Below are 20,328 nucleotides of genomic sequence, written 5' to 3' on the forward strand. Positions count from 1 at the left end.
GGAAGCAGGGGATGAAGTCGTGGGCTCCAAAGTCTCGCTCACTTCCTGCCACGTGATGACGTGGAGGCAAAGACGGTGGCTCACGAGGAACTATTTGTAAACCACATAACTCCACTCCCAATTCGGTGAACAATGTAGACCCAGTCCTCGCACAAATGCCCGCACAGGAGCTTCTCAAAGGGAGTGTGGAGGCAGGACTGAGAGTCCAGCTCCCATTTAATAAAGCAAACAGTTACGAGATGGGCCCTTAAGGTGGACGTGGCTAAGCAGGGGGGCCTTCAGAGCCTCCTCATGTCATGACGCACACGGCACTCTCACTGGCCATAGATCAGAAACGTACAAAGCAGCCCCTCCCTGGGCTGGAGAAATACGACTTCACCCTCCTGCACCTGCGAGCTGCTAAGAGCGCCCTCCCAGGTTCCCAGAGACCGTGGACTACGCAACTGTGCGCAGCATCTGTATTGCTGTGGACGTGTGAGCGCGTGCACGCCAACCACCCAAGCGCCGTGCCTGTGGGGGAACAGGGAAGGCGGACTTACGGATCGAACCACTTCACTGATCAGGATGATGGGCGTCCTTCGGGCTGAACCTGACGGCAGGATCCAGCGACTATACAACTCAAGCAGAAACTGGGAGCAGGAGTGGATATCGACCCCCGCCCGGTGCTTCCTGCAGAGTGAAACCAGAGGGGCGACCGCCCCACACACAGATGAGACGCTCATGTCAAACAGTACCCTAAACAAATCAAATAACCCAGAAGAAACCTCAAATTGTAGAAATGAAGGGCAGATGGGAGACCTGGAGTTGACTGGTGACGTGGGTGGTGATGCCGGGGCAGGGACATCGGCTTCCTCCTCTTCCTCTTCCTCCCACTCCTCCTCTCTCAGGGGCGTGATGCTGTTCCCCAGCCACACGGAGTGAATGGATACCTTCGGAAGACAAGGCCGTGGGCTCAGTGCTCAGGCGTGGGGCCATCCCGAGCTGCAGGCCCCCAGCCTCCTCTTGCTTCTGGAGATGGTGGCAGAGTGCTGGGACAGGAGTCCTCCCGTCCACCAGGGCACCTCCTCATGCACCCAGTTCACACAGGCCCCTTGCTCCCACACGTCTGTTGGCATGGAAGTACTCTGGCATGCAGCCCCGTCCATATACCAGCCCAACTCCCACTCAGCACAAACACTGTTTCCCCCTCAGATCCCATCAGCCGTGGGGGTCCTGGCACGGGGGCGGGCAGTTTGGAGGCAGCTGCCTGAAGGTTGCCACAGACGGACTGGGAACCACAAAGCCTCAGAGCCAGCTTTGGGCCTCGAGAGAGGGCGGCCCTTCTGCTCCCTTCCCTCCCCAGCAGCCAGTGATGGCTTGGCACAGAGGGACGCGGGAGCCACCTGGTCATCTAGTCTTTGGGGCGGGCAGCCTGCAGTTGGGGCTCCATTCCTGGTGGCTGTGCATAAACAAAGAAGCTCAAGATGGGAGGCAATGGGGCTACTGCTTCTGGATCCAGGAGGTCAGGCGCCCCCAGAGAGCCACGGGTAGCTCCCTCGAAGCCTGAGCCTCAGAAACCTACTTCTGTAGAACCGATACTGAGCCCCATCACCCGGATTTATCTTGGGCAGAAACGTCTCAGCAAGGACAGCATGGAGAGCCTGGCTGTGGCTCCTTGCTCCTGGAAGAGTGTGTGTGAGCAGGAGAGGCAGGACAGAGTGGGCCTGGGGGCTCTGCCGTGAGTCTGTGCCCGGGGCCACTGGGGATGCCCTCGGGACAATCAAGTGTTTCCGACCCTTGCTCTGGCCAATGTCCCCTGAAACAAAAGCTAAAGAGGAAACAGTCCTGTGTAACTGCTCTCTAAGTAAACCAGTAAGGTGTCCACAGACGTGGACAGGGCAGCCGGCGGGCCACCCATGGGTGTCCCCTCCACCCGCACACATGTCCTCTGGCTCCTCGGCCTGCACGATCATATGTGTCACTGACCTGCCTTTCTCACAAGGACGCAAAGCACACAGCTCAAAGTGACCTGCCCAGGAAGCCGTCGCCCTGGTGCCCAGAGCCACCCCATCTGCTGCACTGGGTTGTGTGACCCCACTTCCCTCTGAGCTGGCAGCAGGGATGCCTGGGGCCCAAACCGTGGCCCACCAGAGCAAGGGCCCTACTGTGTGTTCACCACATCCGAGCCTGGCGGTCTGACGCCTGACTCATACCACCTCGCTGCACTTATACACACTCACATCACTACGGACACAGGATCCTTAAATCATCCTTGGAGAAGAGAATATAAATGAGAACAAATAAAAGAAAAGCCCTCCTTTTATTTAAAAAATGCATGTAATTTTTCTGGATGCATCCAATAGCCCAAATTCAGGGCAGATAAGAGCAAGTGAGGATAGCAGGGGGACATGCCCTGGCTGCTCAAGGGAGGGGAAGCCGCTGCCGACACTGACCTGTCCAAGCTTGTAGCTCATGTTCCCCAGCTCCCGCTCGGGGTTGATCTGTAGCAGGAGCTTGTCGTGGCTGATGAGGGCACCTGGGGGGCGACAACACCGTGAAGGCCATCCTGCCTGTCCAGCAGCACCCACCCCGGGAGCCAAGGAGGACAGCTCTGCAGAGCCCCAAGGGCCTCTGGGGCCTTCTCGGGCAGGCCAGCGCGGCCATGCTGAGTTGGCTCCCTCTGTAACACAGCAGCGGCCAACTGCCTGGGAACCCGCTGGGGGTGAGCGGCCAAGACGTCGGTCAGTAGCTGCAGGTGGGGCTGTGGCCCAGCAGCTCTGCACTCTGGGGGCCCTGACGACAATGTCCGTGGGCAGCACCTCCTGGGACCCTGCCCTATGTCCAGGCTGTCCAGCTGCGCTCACCAGATACCCCCACTCAACCCATCTTCTCTACAACCGCTGTCTTTCACACACTCTGCACCCTAAACAACCCCCAGCCAGAGGTCCCTGGCTAACCCTCCACCAGATCCAGCGTCCATGTGCCCCATCCCAAGAGACTCCTGCCCCCATGTCCCTGGGGTGTTCGCACCTCTCCAGGCACCCACTTGCCCCAGCTCCTGTGATAGTGAGTGAGGCCACCTCGCTCTCCCAGGGGCACAAGCTGCTCAAGGGACCCAGGGCCATCGAGTGCACGCTCCTGAGCATGGTCCAGCACTCCAGTAAATGTCTAGTGTCTGCATGGCCACACAGAATGCTCTCTAGGTAAAGCCCTCAGGATGCTTACAATCACAGGACCTAACAACCCCTAAAATAGACTAGGTAATCAAAAAAACGCTGTCTGTTCAACAAAAAAACCTGTGTATTAAAAAAAAAAAAAAAAAAAAACCCCACCAAAGTTCCTTCTTTTAGCCCGAGTGACAAACTCCAGTGCCCGTTACACGGCAGGTACACAGCCGGCAGGCCCACACAGAACAGGTGCGGGCTAGTGGCAGGTATAGGGCGGGGCAGAGGGAGGACAGCTGGGGGCAGGGAGCTCAGCCCCAGAGATGCCCAGCCCCGAGGGTCTCTTGCCATAGTGTTCTCTGCTCTGAAGCTGGAGAGTCACAGGAGTCACTGAGGAACTCTGCTGATTTTTCCCGGGAGCGACTAGTTCAACTTCTACCCTCCCAGGAGCACTGCCTGTCTCAGGCTGAGAGCCGCTCTGCTCCCCATGTCCTGACTGGTGAGGGACAGCATTCCAGTTCAGTTCGACTCGAGCTCATCAAGACCACTATGCTCGCCTAGCCATGAGTGAGACAGGTACTCATAAATTAGAGCTGTGCAGTGAGTACCACAGCCTCCAAAGATACCTCCAGTCCTCTGCCTGACCGGTGGTGTTATTATCTTGGTCACCTTGTAGTTCTGTCCCAGGGACAAATGGCCCCTCTTCCCACAGGTACCTGTTGTAGCTGGAGACAGAGAAGGGACGGGGTCCCACGCCTGGTATAAGTGATGGGTGGCGATGTTCTCTCTCTTTGAAACCATCGCTTGGATTTCCTGCTCTACAATTCCTCGGATAATACTCAGCTTCCTCCCAAACCTAAAATTCAGAACAAAGGTTACAGAATATCTTGCTTCCTTTCAAAATCTTAAAAGCAAAAACCTCAGGGCTTCCTCCAGCTTTGCCTACAGGAAACAGAAGCCCCTGTGATCAGAAAGGACACTCCCTCTGAGGGGACTCCTGTCCACGTGGCCTTGTCTAGTTCTTGCTCTGCTAGTCTGCCCTAAACACTCAGCGATCTCAACTGTCACAGGTCACCGAATCCCTTCTGGATTTGCACTCCGTATGGTGAGGCTACATGCTACATGCACAAGTGTGCTGTTTGTCATTCTGGAAACAGACCAAAGGGCCCGGGGTGAAGGCGCTGGTCACTCTGGGCAGGGTGGACAGGCGCCTCACTGTTCCCCACCTGGTGTCGAGGGCTTTCAGGGGCTTGTTCCGGGGCTGCTGCTCCAAGCAGCTCACAGCGGGGTTGCCGGCCACAGGCACGGTCATTGCACTCAGCACCAGCGACGTGATGGCCTGCACAGCCAGGACATTGATCTGGGTCCTCTCTGTGTCTTCCTGGAAGGAGAGCCCACACTTCATCAAGTCACGAGCGTCCAGACACCGGAAACCACTTCTGCCCCTACCTGCACACAGAACCCGAAGGCCGCAGGGTCTTATGGGGAGCCTCGAGTGCTGTAGAGGGACACGCCTTCCCAGCAAGGATCCTGTTTTTTGGTTGTTTTGTTTTGTTTTTTTTTTTAAGATTTTATTTATTTATTTGACAGAGATCACAAGTAAGCAGAGAGGCAGGCAAAGAGAGAGGGGGAAGCAGGCTCCCTGCTGATCAGAGAGCCCAATGCAGGGCTCAATTCCGGGACCCTGGGATCATGACCTGAGCCAAAGGCAGAGGCTTTAACCCACTGAGCCACCGAGGCATCCCAAGGATCCTGTTTTGTCTGCCTAAGTTCCCCACATCTGTGACTTGAAAGAAATCTGATGGCTGATGTCTGCCTTTCAAGGCAAGGTCACCTACAGGCACAAATCTCCAAATGCAAATTACTTTTTAAGAAATTGCCCTTCAATTTCCTCCCTCATTTTAGGAACTCTGCATATGACAACCTGTTAGTTCTACACATGAATTTAAAGACACCCGTGATTTCTGACATATGTTTACTCTTTGAGCTGACATTTCTATGAGTTTGTGCCACACTTCTATCTGATGGCTTTCAGTATCTCAGGCTTTGCCTTATCAGAACGTGGCTTGTACTGACAGTACAGGAATGTGACGCACCTGAACATTCTGAGAAGCCCCGCCAGTCAAAACACAGGGAGGTACCCGTATCCACAGCCTTTACCACGTGCCTTTTCATTCTGATCCAACCTACATGCTGTACGTGAACTCTGATAGGCAAAACTCAAACATACTTCCCAGAGAGGGTGTAACCCTACTGACCCTGAATGAGGAATGTGGTAGCCGCTGGCCATCAAGGCCACTGCAACTTCAAGGGGATTTGCTCCTGCTCTGCAACGTTAGTCTAGGCTAGACTGGCCACCCTTGTAAACCTAAGTCAAGACCAAAACAACGAGCCTCCTGCCCTTCTTCTGTCCCCCACAAACAGGTCACCAGCTGCCTCGACTGCCCAGGTGCCAGCCAGTGGCTGTGCGGGTCCGCACGTGGCCTTACCTCCGGTGGGCTCTCCTCCTGCTCCATCACCAGGGGCTGAGTCACCAGGACACCAAGGAGGGTGGCCCACGTCTCCTCGAACTGGGTGCGGCTGGTCCAGCCTAGGAATGCAAATGTTATGTGAGACAGAGTCACCCACTCCCCAGCCTCGATGTGACGTGGCAGCTGGGCTGCATGGCTGTAGCTGGAATAGGCCCCGCCCCTGGGGTCGACACGCAGCTGCCCCCTTGGGCCACATGCCGGTTCGGAGATGCAGCCACACTGCCAGCTCCACTCCACCCACGAAGAAACAGAAGTACACACGTCTGAGGCCACACGACAAGCAAGGGGCACCATCTCCACCCCTGCTGTGGAGACACAGTGAAGGGAAGGGATGTCCCAGCAGCAGGCCACATCTGAGAGGGTCTGAGCTGTTCCTGCCCTGCTCACTGGAAGGCTCCCAGGTCCTCCCCAAAGACAGAGCGCAGTCTGAAGCTGCAAGCTGCACAGCCATGTGCAGACAGCAGGCCCCCAGACTGCACGCTTGGAGCGGGAGCCATGCGTGCACCGTGAATTCTCAGAGAAGCTGCTGAAAATAAAGAACTTAAGGCGATGGTTTCTCTGATTCTGTCTAAAGAACAGATCAAAAGGGTGTGACCCAGTGCGGGTACTCGTGTCTGGCAGAGGTGTGCCTATAGGTCGCCCTCAAGCACCGTCACCACCAGCGCCACTCAAGGGGAAGGCTGAGTGCCATGCTTCCTATTCCCACGCATGGCCTGGGAGGTGGCCGTGGCCATGCCACTTGCACTCGGGCTATGAGGGACAGGAGGCGGTACTGAAGGCCGGAAAACCAGAGCAACAAACTTGAGGATCTTCTTTTAAACTGGATGTGGAAGGATTAGGTGCAGCAGGCAGATGTTTACACAGTTTATTTAGGGGAAAGGAGAGGAACGGACAAAGACAAGGGCGAAGGCGACAAGAGAAAGAGACTGTGGAGCTGCCCGGGGTCCCTCCTGCAGGTCTGAGTAAGGATTCGAGCACTAGGGTGCCTGAGCAAGGAAGGGAGGGACCGCACGCAGGGGCCAGCCAGGAGACCGCCTGGGAACCACCTCGAGGACGGGAGAGAAACGAAGCTGCCTGAGATAGTCTTGGGTCACTGCTGAGACTGCACTTCAGACACGGTAACCAACTGCCTGCGTCACTCAAAGGAAAAGGAGAGGCAAGACAGATCTGGCTACCTGAACCTTCTGGGATCGAGAGAGCACAAATTCTGCAGAAGCCTGAGAGCACGGGGTCACGAGGACAAAGGGCAGACCTCATGGGCAGGTGGGGTGCCCAGTCCGAATGCTCCAGGAAACACCACAGCCAGACACAGCCACTCGGGACCTACCAACTACAGCCCTCCCACTGGACCGGGCCTCCAGCCATGAAATGAGGACAAAAAGACAAGGCACTCTGGACTGCAGGAAGTAGAGAAGCCACCCGGCAGGAAACCACAGAGGTTGTCCTTTACTGATGACGGCGCCAGTCACGTCTCATTTGGCTTCCGAATCTAATAACGATGCTAAAGGCCTGACACTGGGAGTTCTAGAGCCTAAGATGCCTGTCCCCACCGCCCGGAGCAAGTGCTGTCTCACACAATGAAGCCCCCTTCCCCTGCTCCCTCCACCTGCTCACCCTGCACCCAAGGAAATAAGAGTAGCTGAGCTGGGCTGTGTGTGATCTGCCACCAGGGGCCTGTCCTGACTTCCGACAGGCCTGCAGTGTGAAGATGTGGTGTTAAACACCCAGCCCATCTCTCTCACACCCCCAAACACCACACCAACCTGGGGAGCATTTTTCACGGTGACAGTTGGTATTCACCTCGGAATGTACTCACACATGATCGTATCAGGCCCTATATCCCCTGTGGAACAAACAAGAACTAGGCACTCTGAGGACTAACAATTCTGGAAGAAAAACCCAGGCTACCTAGTGCATTGATGCGGTAGATGAACTCTTTAAAGACTTCCTTCTCCTGGAGGAACTCCACTGGGATCTCAGGGAAGGCTGTGCCAAAGTCCCCTCCTGGCTTGGGCGACCATCCGAGCTTCCAAACCTGAGAAGACAAAAAAGAAACAGAGTGACCCCAGTCAAGATAGGACAGCCACACTTTGAGGACACCATGAAGCATCCTTTCTCTACTCACGGTCTCTCTCTGGAGGCCACATGTCTACCGACAGCTCACACAGATATTCCTGAAAGCAAGCACACCATCCTTCCGAAAAACATCTTCCATGCGCTGCCCAAGATCTCCTACCCTCCCACTTCTCTGACCGCCACGACCCATCCTGCACCTCCCCAGCTGGCTGTTCCCCAGTCCGTTCTCCAAAGTCCATGTTGGCAGCCCCCGGGACGCAGCCAGGAGCAGCCCCGCCCCCAAACAGCAGCTGGTGTGTTAGATGAAGATGGGCATCAGATGAGGTTTGGCTGTGCGAGAAAGAGTCCCTGGCGGGTGGGCACAGAAAGCCGCACCATCCACGCTTGTCACCTCCACCAACACGGGGCTGACCCGAGGCAGAACCGAGGTGGTCCTAGAAGCCACCCCTCCAGCCAGCGGAGCAGACCCATCAGCTCCCGATGCCCCAGGAGCACCCATGGGGGCCTCGGAGACACGGCCAGCCCACCTCCGCAGGGGCACTGCCTCTCAGTCGGCTCAGGAAGACACAAGGTCTCTCACAGCATCACAGACCTGCTCCTCACACCCTGACAGGGTGCCCTCCTGGTGGGGCCCTGGCGCAGGCTGCTCCACCGGTGAAGACCCTGGCTGGAGGAGCACCCCCTAAAGCCTGGGCCCCAGACCCCGTGCTGTCGCGTCTGGTCCAGGCACTGAGACCTCTAGGACAGGGCTTTCACACAGCGACTCCCCACGCCCCTCTAGAGGAGCAAGCCGGCTCCAGACCTAGAGATGCCCTGCGTGTACGGGGGCGACCCTGCTTCTCCTGCAGGCTTGGGACTGCAGACGTGCCAGCTCAGCACACTAGGCTGCAGCCGCTGCTCGGTGCCAGATCTCGGGGGGGGGGGGGGCACCAGCTGCACGCCAGTCTGAGGAGGCCTGTTTCAGGGGGGCAGCCTGCCGCCCTCTCACACACCGGCAAAGAGGCTGTGCCCAGAGGCAGGCACAGGTCCTTTCGAGGCAGATGCAAGCCCCTTTCCTCTTGGTCCCTGCTCACCTTGACCTGAGGCCATGCCGTGTTCACCCGGTGCCCCTACTCGTCTCTGCAGCTTCCCCAGGGAGAGGCTGTCCAGCCACCACTGACCCCCAACCCACTCACACTAAGCCCTTCCTGCTACCTGAGACAGAATGTGGACGCATGCCGACTTGAAACTGATTCCAAGAACAATCGGGAATCAGGAATTTAAAAAGTGGTTGTGTCCAGATGGCTGAATGGTATCAGACGGTGCCTGAGCCCAGAGGCAAATACCCCAGGTCACGATTTCCATCCACTGTTAACCAAGGGCGCAGCCTTACCCTCTAATTGCGTCTAACCCCGAGGACCAACTAGCAGGAGATTAACCCTCACTCCGACATGCAGTGTGTCACCCCGTGCTGCAAAACCCAGCACTTCTACCAATGACCGCTGGACCTTATGCCTAGGGAAGCCAGATAGAGGCCTGGCCCATGCACCATGCAAGGCTCTGGCCACCCGGGAGAGGAACCTAAGTGGTAAGCTCCTGCTCTCCCTGCCGGGAGCCCCCCAGCCCAGGGCCAGCCCACACATCTCTGTTATTCCGGTTTCTGTGCAAAGCAATGAGCAGACTCACCAAGGGGGGCACGCGCGTGTAGCTGTTGACGAGGGGTAAGCGAGCCAAGCTGATGATGATGTTCCTGAGCACCGATGTGAGAAACGCGGGGGTGTTGCTGTTCCTTTTGTGCCCCAAGGCTAACACCGATGGCAAAGACTCCACCATCTCTGCCACCATCGCACAGGCTGTGGTGATGTATGCCGGGTCTAAAAACAAACACCAGGGTTCCGAGGCCTGTTCTGTTGAGACACACAGCGAAGCTGCCACCTCTGCTCCTGCTCTTCCCACCCCTGCCGAGGCAAAGGCCCAGGCCTACAGCCAGCGGCTCAGCCACAGCCGCAGAGACCCCTAGACTCCCAGGCGGTACCAAGGGCCTGCAAGTTTTATCTCCATCCAGTATACCGAAACTGGCCATCCTCTCCATGCTGGCCAGAACTGCGGTCTTGAGCCCATCTCCCATACCCCATCCCAGCCCCCTGCCCGCCCTGCACTGTGTGGCAGCACCCACTGGCCAACACCCAGGAGCCATCGTGCTCCGACCTTCCCCAGTTCCCCTGGGACCCTGCGGTGCTCTCTCTGCCGGTGTACAGAAAACTTGGTTGCCCATCTCTGGCTCCATGTTTCCTGAGATCAGGGGCTCTCCCAGGTTGCTGGTGGGATTCTGACAGGGTGCCAAGTCTCCCCTAGAAGTCCTGAGGCAGAACACTGAGGAACAGCCCACAGCCTTAGACAAGAGCCACAGCATGCCAAGGGCAGGGACCGCTTTGCAGTCACGCTGAGTCGGACACAAGTATGAGCCAGAACATTACTGGCTGAGTTGACAAAACATTCTGGGTCGTGCACGAGTATAACCCATGGTTCAGGGATTTGACAGGATAAGCAACATTGTCATATGGAGAGGAGGCTCTTAATGGGCTTATGGAGTCAAGTCCCAACGAAGCTGCCTTCGATAATACTTTTTTTAAGTAAACTCTGTGCCCGGGGCTCAAGCTTCTGATAACAAGATCGAGAGTCGCATGCTCTACTGACTGAGCCAGACAGGTGCCCCAACAGGCACTCTGTAAAAGCTATCATCCTGTCCAGGTGATAAAAACAGCAAGCTCCCTCCTAGGGCCGGGAAGAAATCAGACGGTCTTCACTGGGCCACAGGGAATACACAGGATTGGCATGAACTAGACACATTCCTGTCTGGGGGCCTGTCTGCTCCGACTCGACCCCTTGAAATGCTTGAACTCTTTTCAGAGGAATGGAAATTCACATTATGACTAAAATTAGTCTGCTGAGCGTAACAAGATTGGCACGTGTTCTCGGGGCTCTCATGTACGTGATCCTCACACCAACCCGGGGTCAGTGCCATCCATATCTCTACGGCAGAAGCACCGGATAATAACTTGCCAAGGCCATTCGGCTAGAACGTGGCCCAGCAGGGAGGTCAGTGTCTGCATAGCCCTCCTGTCTCAACAAGAAGTCACGAAATCACAAACTGGGGGCTGGCGGAACCAGAGAGCTTCGAGGAAAACACCTGCAGAGGAGCTTGGCTGGGTCGTGAAACACACTGCTCCTGGACAGCGATCTGATCACAGAACCCTCAGCAGGCGACCAGAAGAAAAATCACCATGCTGACTACGAATGACAGGAAGACGTTGTCCACCCCCAGCTGGCACATGTGCCGGTGAAAGGACAAAGCATGTATGTACTTGTTCTGAAAAAAGGCACGTTTCCTAAGCCACCAGAGCATGGCAGACTCCAGGATTCCAAGGAAGAGCGTTCCATAAAAGAGGCAGCCAAGAACCGCCGGGGGCACGTGCTTCTTGTCTCTGGACGGGCCGCAGGCTGGCACTCCAGCCGCACCCCCGGTGAAGATGCCAGGAGGCCCCCAGGAACAAGCAGTCACTTGGCCAAGAGCTCTCTTCCCGCCCTGCCTTGCCACACTGCCAGCGAAAGACCTGAATCAGGAGAGAACATGCACAGCCATGGCACACGTCTAAGTCTGGAAACCCCGAGGAGCTGGAAGGGGTTTAAGTGGGTGGGATGTGGATGTTTATTCTGCAGGAAGAGCAGTAACTTTCATTTAAAAATCCACCAAAACAGAGGCTGAAATAGGCACTCAGGTCACCTAACATTTGTGTGGGCAGGTACACGAACTTCAAGTCCCTCGGTATTTCCATGCACTCATTCATCACTCGACAAACATTCATTGGCAAGCACTTACGATAGCGAGCACACAGGGCGGGAGCGCAGCCTGTGCCCCCCCAGGAGCTCAGGGAGCCAAGTCTGGGGGTGAGGCCTAGAGCCCAAGGGTGGAGAACAGCTGTGACCAGGGGATGGGGAGCACAGGGGAGGTGACGTACTCAAATTGCCCTCAACTCTGGAGGTAAGCAACAAAACGTAGCTAAATTAAGTAAGCTTTCAAGTGTCCACACTGACCCTTTTAAAAGTCTCTTTTATGAATAAATTTCAAGCCCTCAGAAAAGCCAGGTAAGAAAGAATGGGTCTTGGGGCACCTGGGTAGCTCAGTTAAGCATCTGCCTTCAGTTCAGGTCATGATATCAGGGTCCTGGGATCTAGCCCCGCATCAGGCTCCCTGCTCAGAGGGGAGCCTGCTTCTCCCTAGTCCACTCTTCTTGCCCCTGCCTGTTGTGCTCTCTCCCTCGCTCTCTCTCAAATAAATAAGTAAAATCTTAAAAAAAAAAAAAAAAGGGAGGAAGGAAGGAAGGATGGATGGATGGAATGAATCTTGAGACTTACTTTGTGTGTCTAAATCTATTTCGTTCTCTCTGGAAGCCTTCGGGATGTTCATCCTTCTTTCTGGACTAAGAAGCTGGTCCCCAGGCTGCACCACAACTAAAAATCACAACAGAACACACAATTTCCAAACACTTTTACTATTCCTTATTATTCAAATTTTCACATTCATGCAAAGATTTCAAGATGACAGACTAAGTCAAATGAGGTGTAGATTTCCTATAGTCAGTTTTAGACAGTAGCAGACATGGGCACATCAGTGTTTGGGCTAGTCTGAAAGGCACAGGACTTGACTTCTACACTGAGATTTCCATGGCTCTCCACTGCCTGCTGCTTGTCACCTCCTGCCCTGGAGGTCTTTATCAGACAGCTCGTGACTCATTACTGCTAAAAGCATCACTGCGATCCCCAAGAAGTCTGGCTTTGAAAATTACTCCCTAGATCTTCGTTTTCAAGCTGACTACAAATGCACAGATGAAAACAATTTAAACAATGAAACTTCAAAACACCCTCTAACATGTAAACTATAATGTCCAATTTTGGGGAAATTCTGGCTAATGACCCTTGTTAAGGACACTGTCCCTTGAAAAGAATAAGTCATTTTATTTTATAATATATTACTATTACAATGCATTATAGAAACAAGCATTTTGACTATAACAGAAAACAATCTTCCTAATGTAATCTTATTAAATCTTATGGTCATGTGGGACTAAAAGCATGAAACAGTCAAGTAGGACCAGGGATCAAAGGGACATACAATTAGGAGTATTTTTTATGAAAGCTGGAACTCCAAAATCTAAGCAAAATGACTACAAAAGCAAATTTAAATCCAATTCCAGCACAGAATCCAAGCCCTTGGAGATGTACACGAGGCCCATGTTTTATCCACCAAGTCACCCCCGGTTCCTGGTTCAGCCCCCAGTAAACAGGTGGCATGAAATAAAGGCATGTGCTCCAATCTGCAAAGCTGAGTGCTGGTGCCAGTGACAGAGGAGAAAAATGTTCTGTGGCCATGGACTCACCAGCTTCCAGAACAAAGCGGACACAGTGAATGAGAGAGCAGGCATGGGTCACCATCTCCGGGGAGGAAAGCGTGCTCCAGAGGCTGGGGAGCTGCAGGGCCAGGCAGCAGCAGTCCAGGCCCGCCTGAAGGTCCAGACTCAGCGGGATCTGCTCATGGATCAAATGCCACGCCAGGGCCTAAAGGGGAGGGTTGGCGTTACCAAAGGCTCAGGCCCATTTCCTTCCTGTCTTCAGGCTGTCGGGGAAGCAAACCACCCCCAGCTCTCCGGGAACTGGCCCAAACACGAGAGGCTGGCGGGACTGACTGTACTCCCAGAGGGACGGGACCCTGTTACCGACTCCCTTACATTCAAGCCTGACCCCCCGCTGCCAAGGGTGCCCGGGCTTGCTTCTCTGCCAGGATGGCCACCCTGATCTCACTGCTCCTCCTTCCTGCAGCTTCATGGACTCCTCTAGAAGTCCTTCCCTGGCCACATGGTCTCCAGGCCAAGCTTCTCAGGGCTCCCAGGGTGCAGGCAGGCCCTGCCTTGGTCAGAGTCAGAGCCTGAATCAGAGAGCATGGGGCCTGGAGACAGCCAGGCTTGGGTTCAAATGCCCATGGGCTACATCTTAGTGGGTGAAAACCAGATAACCCACCAAACCTAAGCCCTGCTGTCCTCGTCTGTGAAATGGGACAACAGAGCCCATCTCACCCTGCACACGGAAGGCATGAGACTGCTGCTGGCAGTGACCATGCTGTACCAGAACTGTCCACTTGCGGCTGGCCTAAGCACCACACCAAAACATCCAGGACCAGTGTCAGTGGCCATCTGACTTGGCCCGGTCCCAGACCAGGGCCTGTTGGTTGCACACCCTCCTCACACCTACCTCTCTGCCAGCTGGGAAGTGACGGGTGGAGCTGAGACTAAGTCAGCCATGTCCTGCTCAGGCTGACTAACAGCTCGGGCCCTCTGGCTGCAAGGATGCAGGCTAGACTGTTTGCCCCAAGTTGTATGGAAAGGCGATGCACCCACAGTATGTACACATTTGGGGGTGATCATAAGTGCTAACACAGAGTGCTTAATTTCCCATGCCCGAAACATCCAGGTTTTTACTCTATTTAAAACATAATAATTTTCCTAGACTAATTTCTTTAATTATCTAAAATCAGGATCCAAACTACATTCACAGTGTTTCCTTTTCCTTAGAGAAAATGTATTTAATGGATGTCTATCCGGAAATCAAAGGCATCTTAGAATCAAGGAAAGAGAACCACACATAAGCACAGGACTCTGCCCACTGTTTGGGAAACCCCAGAAGGTTTCTGCTCACTTCTCCAGTCATCCTGGCTTCTCCCCACCAGACCCTCCTCTAAGACCCGTGCCCTCGCCCAGACATGCCTGGGGGAGAAGGCATGGGTGGGAGCCCAGGTCCCAGGCCAGCTGGAAAGTAGGCACAGGAAGTGCTGTGTGGCCAACATCACAAGGCATCTGTGAGGAGCCCCACAGCCAGAGGGGTGAATGGGCTCAGGAAAGTAGGGGACGGATGCAGTGCTTGACCCCTCACAGTTATCCCCCCAGTGAGGAGAGAAGGTGCCCGACTGCACAGCTCCTGGGTTTCCTACTTCTCCAGTGACAGTCTCTTGGCACAGAAGCACAGACTTACCTCGAGGGTCATGACCACAAACTTCACAGTGTCCCTCTCCTTCTCAGGGGGGAGGTGCAAATGGCTGGGCAGTTTGGGGAACACCAGCAGGTACTGGGCCAGGGCCCGGGCCAGAGTGGTCAAGGACCGATACAACATGGCATCCCCTGAAACACAAGACTGCGGGTGAACACAATTCCAGCAGGAGCTCATGACCCGGGAAAGGCAGTCAGTCCATTCTCAGAGAATCTACGAGATTGTGCGTGTGACTCGGGACACGTTGTCCTCTGAGGCCTATGCTAGTGTTCCTCCAGGGGGAGGCAGAGGAATGGCAAAGGGGCAAACACACCAAAAGACAACTGGACCAAGGGTCCCCAGCCCTGTCTCTTGATCATCTCTGACGCTTTCAGTTTATCAACAGCATTTATTGTACCTTTACTCAGTGCAAAGTACAATACTGTTCTAGGTCATTTTTTAAAAATAAAAGAAGTTTTAATTTTAACTACCAAATAGATCATTCAACTTGTTCCAGTAGGCAGTGGGCTCCACAGGCAGGAACGGCTGGAAGACATGATGGGCAGCAGGAAGCTGCTCAACCAGGCTGGTCACACGGTCCAGAGTCACTAGGCGAGCTGCTTCAAAAAGGGGGCTCCTCTGGCCCCCAGAGACTTCACGCATGCCCAGGCCCAGGCATGGGGCCAGCAGGCTTAAGTTGAATTCCTGAATTAGGATGTTAAAAGTTCAACAATTACACACTTTCAACCAGGCAAGAAAAACACAACAGAAGAAAGGATAATGCAAACATTTCGGAGAAAGCACAGACGAGTAAACCATAGCAATGTATTTTGAAGAATATTCTACTTCCCAGAATAAATACCATATGCTCTGTGAAGCATATTTCTGATCTCTTTGGGGTACTTTGGTATTAAAGAAAGATTTTAAATTTTTCTATGCCTTCAGATTTGTTTGAAATAAGAAACTGAACATATGTGATTTATAAGTGATGAAAATACAAAATGAAGCTGACATGCCACCCAAGAAATCCGGTGAAACACCAAACACTCCCCAAGTTTGAGAAAGATAAGTTATGTCCAAAGGCAGCCAAAATAAACCAAAATGGCCACAATTGTTGGTGAGAAGCAGCATTTCTATGACAGTGGATCCAGTTGTACTGGGTTTTGCCAACTTTTAAAAATTACTGAAGGATTTTTTGGGCCAATTTTCAGGTAGAATATTCATCTCAATTTAGGTAACATTCAGAAAAGCCTATGTCATCATCAGTAACCAAAACTGAACCTTTCTGCTACAGCCAGAACTTTTAAGCTATTAAAAAGTCCAATTACTGAATTTGAGAAATTCAGTAACTGGATCGTTAAGCAAATTTATCATTCAGCAAATCAGCTTTCACTGAATGGAGCTTAAATTGATTTTAGCAAGCTGAGTTTGAGCCAATGCAGTTTTTTCAACACAGCTCCTGCTGTCAAAGTGATAAAGAATCAGTACTTGGGAACATATGGCTGTGTGCCTCTGCCCCGAGTCCCTTCACCCACGCCCGGTCTCTCCTTTGCTGCCCGCCCCCCAGGGCCCTGCTGCTCCCCATTCCCACGTGGTCCATCAAGGCTGCGCTAAACACCTGAGGGTTTAGCCAGCTGCTCGTCCTTGGAGGTCTGGGACAAAAGCTGCCAAGGCTGTGGCTGGTTGCAACCGGGGTCTCCAGTCCCCACAGGACCTGCCCAGGAGCTAAGGGCAGGGACACAAGGCTCTGCAAGGCCTCCCAGCCTGCGTTCCTGCATGACATCAAGGGTGGGGACGGGGACCTCATGATCTGTAGGGTGTAAGCCTAACTACACATCATGGATCGTTACATACACCATAGGTAACAGGGAGTGGGCCTCACTGGATGATGTAGGGGTATGGGGACCTCACCACAAAAAACAATGGGAGGGGTCTTACTAAAATCAACTTCCAGAATACCACGAGGGTCAGTTAAATCATCTAGCATGACACCATTTTCATACCTGTCCTCATGATGATGAGGACATACGGCGAGAACAGACTACAATCTAAGAGAACCTCTTTTCTTCAAATGCATGGGAAGCTGAATTAGACACAATTTACCTCCTTTTGGTCTCTAATGCAGCTGAAATAACGTCGTCCCACCTGGATTAGACTTACCCTGCGTCCTGTCCCATCTAGACTGGAGTCTCCCAGGCTCCAGCCTGTATCAGTCTCTGCCATTAAGGCAGAAAAGTGAGTGGCCCATGTCCTAAGCTAGTCACAGGAGGATAAAACAAATCAGGCACCCTGTCAGCACCCCGCTGTTCTCCGCCATACCGAGTTCATCATGAATGTGCTCATGTCACTGGGAGGAAGCCGATTCACCAGTTCTGCCCCTTCCAGCAGTGCAGAATCTGACCTAGTCCAGCACTGGGATTTGACTAGATGCAGGTACCAGTCCTGGGAAGAAGAAAAAGGTGGATAACCCAGTGAAATTTGGCATGGCTTTTAAGGGGCTTCAACTCTACTGATGTGTGCTGTTTCTTTACCCACTGCCCCTCACATCCTGTGGCCCTAGACCAAAGGACCAGTGGCCTCCTGGGGACTAAGAATGTGGCTTCCGTGAAACTGGATTCCAGCTGGATTCTAGGTGGCGATGCGGCCACTCACCAAACTACCGGCCTTTTCCATAGGAACCGCTACAAAGGCTCTATCTTGGGACTTGCTGTTCTCACCTGGACAGCCTCTGCTTCTCCCCTCCCCTGGTGAACACCCACGTATCCTCCTAACTCAGTTTAAGTACTAGGGCAGCAGGCCCTCCACTCTGTGCCCTCGTCCTCTGTCCACCCTTTGCCTGGTGCTGCTCCCAACGTCTTCTACTGGGGTGTTTGCAGTGCTCCTCTCTCCCCAAGGACAGTGCAGCATTCACCCTAGCACTGCCGTTCTGTGCCCAGACTATGGATTTCCAAACTCCAAGCTCAGGTCTACACTGACCTCCCTCCAGAAAGCAGGGTACCAAGGATCAGCCAAGGCCCCAAACGGTCCCCAGCTCTGAGATGAGTAGCAAGGGTCGTGACCACATACCAGGGTCCTTGGGAAGGCGCAGTCACCAAACAGGAGGTCAGCAGGTTTAAGGAGAGGCAGACAGGCCAAGTGAGTGAGCACAACCCTATGCAGGCTACGGCCACTGCTTTCCTGACTCTCCCATCTCCCTGATGCCAAGATGCCAAGCCAGCCTTTCCATTTTCACCCCACAGTTCCTGTTCATGACCTAGGCTGGGCCTCAGGCGTCCTGTCAGTGATGGGACCCTCTCCACTGCTGGCAAGGAATGGCAGGCTGGGAGCCCCCAGGGACCACACCAGGTGCCAGGATGTCCTGCTGCCTGAGCTGCCCCGCCACATGCTCTGGATTTGCCAAAGATGTAGAAGACACACAGGAATGGCTGGTGTGCAGATGGGCCCCTCATGCCATATGCACACGGGCTGGACACGTACTTTGTCTGGAACCACGGTCTCCAGTGCCAGGGGCCCATCCCCATCCAGCGGGTGGGACGTGACCGGAGGAGAAGGGCCGCGTGAGCCAGGTGCGGTGGCGAGACGAAGCCTGTCCAGCAGGGAGTAGAGCCTCTGGTGTCTGGAATCCGATCACACGTGGGGTTAGAGCACAGTCTCCCAGGTTATGAGGTGACAGTGGCTTCTTAAAGCGAGATGCAACATGTTTGACACTTTCTCTTCAGAGCTGTCTCAACAACACTCAGACACGGCATGATGCAAATTCAGGCTCTAGATTATTTTTAATAACCACAGTTCATGCCCCACAAATGTTCTGCAGACATTTCATTTAGACTCAAACACTGTAGCAGGCAATACATGGTTTAACAGCTAATAAAAGCATTCTTTACAAATGCAGAAGAGATCATCTATTCTAAGATCCAAGCAAACAAAATCTCCCATTGATTCTCCCGACGTGATACAATGTATACCAATCTGTGTTCACTTCATAGAGGAAGCACCGCATCTGGCAAAAGATATTTATAATCTTCTTCATCTGTGCGGAATACTAAGTCTGGAGTCAAAAAATAAGAGTCCGACCTTCTACCATCTGCTATGAGAGCAACAACTTCATCATGCAAATCACAACACGACTGGGCCCAGCAAACTGGAAAATCACGAAAACCGTGTGCTGCCGGGCAGGCTGGGTGCCCCCCCAAACAAGGGCACTGGCAACGAGCTACCGTGCAGCAATTCTGCTCTGTTCTTGCTCTCCTGCGTGCCCTCCTGCGAGAGCACACACACCTTCCCCCATGTGGAGGGAAAAAAGGTGAAATTCAAAGATAAAATGTATTTTATTTACTTGTGCAAACAGATATAGATGTCACGATCTCTGATAAAGACTTCTAGAAGACTAGGCAGCGGAATTAAGTGACAAACATTAGAACGAGATCACATTTTAACGAGACGCAGATGTCATTTTTGCATGCCAGGAGCCAGGTAACGTCTTTCAGACTCACCCGCCCTCATGTGGCAGCTAGTTACGTGCACCGACTTGGCTATGATCAAACCAGTCACTCCCATTCTCCCGTATCACAGGTGGTAGACACGGACAACCTGGACACGCACGGGCCTCAGCCAGCCAACAGGATGCAGGCATGTCCCTGTCACCACAGGTGACAGGTAGTGCTGCCCGTTCAGCTCCCTTTTCATAAAGTGAGAGCCCATTTTATTGAATTTAGGAAGGTTTTCTATTAGGGCCTTTCTGCAGAGAACTGGTCTAGAAAGCACATCAGTCTCCCATCCTGAGTTCATTCCCTTACAAATCTAAGTGTTTCTATGGAGAAGGAAGGGACGCCTGGAGGAAGCATTACCTCTGCGCCAGCCCGCTGCTCTGAAGATACTCCTGGATCCTGCTCAGCTCCTCTGCGGGCAGCTGGGCCGCACTGCTCTGAAGGAGACAACAACACATCAGCCAAGTGTGTGCCATGGAAGGAGTCAGAATAACCCCGCGTTCACTTCAGAGGGAAAGACCACAGTGTACAGTTTGTTGTAGCAGAGGCACATGGGCGGAAAGTACGAGAAGTACTCCTGTCGGGCACACAAGGAATGACTGACTCGTGCACCTCAGACATGCTTCTCCCAGGGGTGCGTGAAGAACATGCCCAGGGAGGAGAAAACCAGGCAAGGGCTCTGCCAGCCCTGCAAAGTTCTCAGTAAAAATCAGCGTCAGTGTTTTTCTGGTACCTGTAAATTTGCGGCCAGAAGCATTTCCACCCGGCGACAAGCCAGCGTGTCGACCATGCGAGCCAGCACACGGAACGGAGTGCACAACAGCTTGTCCACGTACAGCGTCAGCACAGCACCTGACTGGCTGAGGTGGATCCCTTCCAAGCACTGAAGTGTCTTCTTCAGGGTGGTCGGCTGGCGGGGGGTGCAGGAAAGCAGAGAGAGCACACGATGGGCCAACAGGAATCAGCAGTTTAAAAATTCCAATAGTACATTTCTATGGTGAGGAAAAAGCCCCTGACTGGTTCTGCCGGTACAAG

The 20,328-nt window shown here is 53.6% G+C and overlaps 1 protein-coding gene across 1 annotated transcript in view; it reads right to left on the bottom strand.

Annotated features, from left to right (window-relative positions):
• Nucleotides 1–20,328, bottom strand: part of LOC111149245 (huntingtin) — a 140,170-nt gene that overhangs the window by 12,182 nt on the left and 107,660 nt on the right. The window contains 16 exon segments of the mRNA XM_022506203.1: nt 540–669; nt 799–929; nt 2,433–2,515; nt 3,860–3,999; nt 4,370–4,524; nt 5,633–5,733; nt 7,583–7,709; nt 9,416–9,603; nt 12,146–12,241; nt 13,168–13,345; nt 14,813–14,958; nt 15,298–15,511; nt 17,126–17,248; nt 18,284–18,422; nt 19,654–19,730; nt 20,027–20,203. Of these exon segments, the coding sequence (XP_022361911.1) occupies nt 540–669; nt 799–929; nt 2,433–2,515; nt 3,860–3,999; nt 4,370–4,524; nt 5,633–5,733; nt 7,583–7,709; nt 9,416–9,603; nt 12,146–12,241; nt 13,168–13,345; nt 14,813–14,958; nt 15,298–15,511; nt 17,126–17,248; nt 18,284–18,422; nt 19,654–19,730; nt 20,027–20,203 (2,205 nt within the window).

Source organism: Enhydra lutris, unplaced genomic scaffold, assembly GCF_002288905.1.
Source record: "Enhydra lutris kenyoni isolate GAN:26980312 unplaced genomic scaffold, ASM228890v2 scaffoldscaffold21, whole genome shotgun sequence".
NCBI classification, from domain to species: domain Eukaryota; kingdom Metazoa; phylum Chordata; class Mammalia; order Carnivora; family Mustelidae; genus Enhydra; species Enhydra lutris.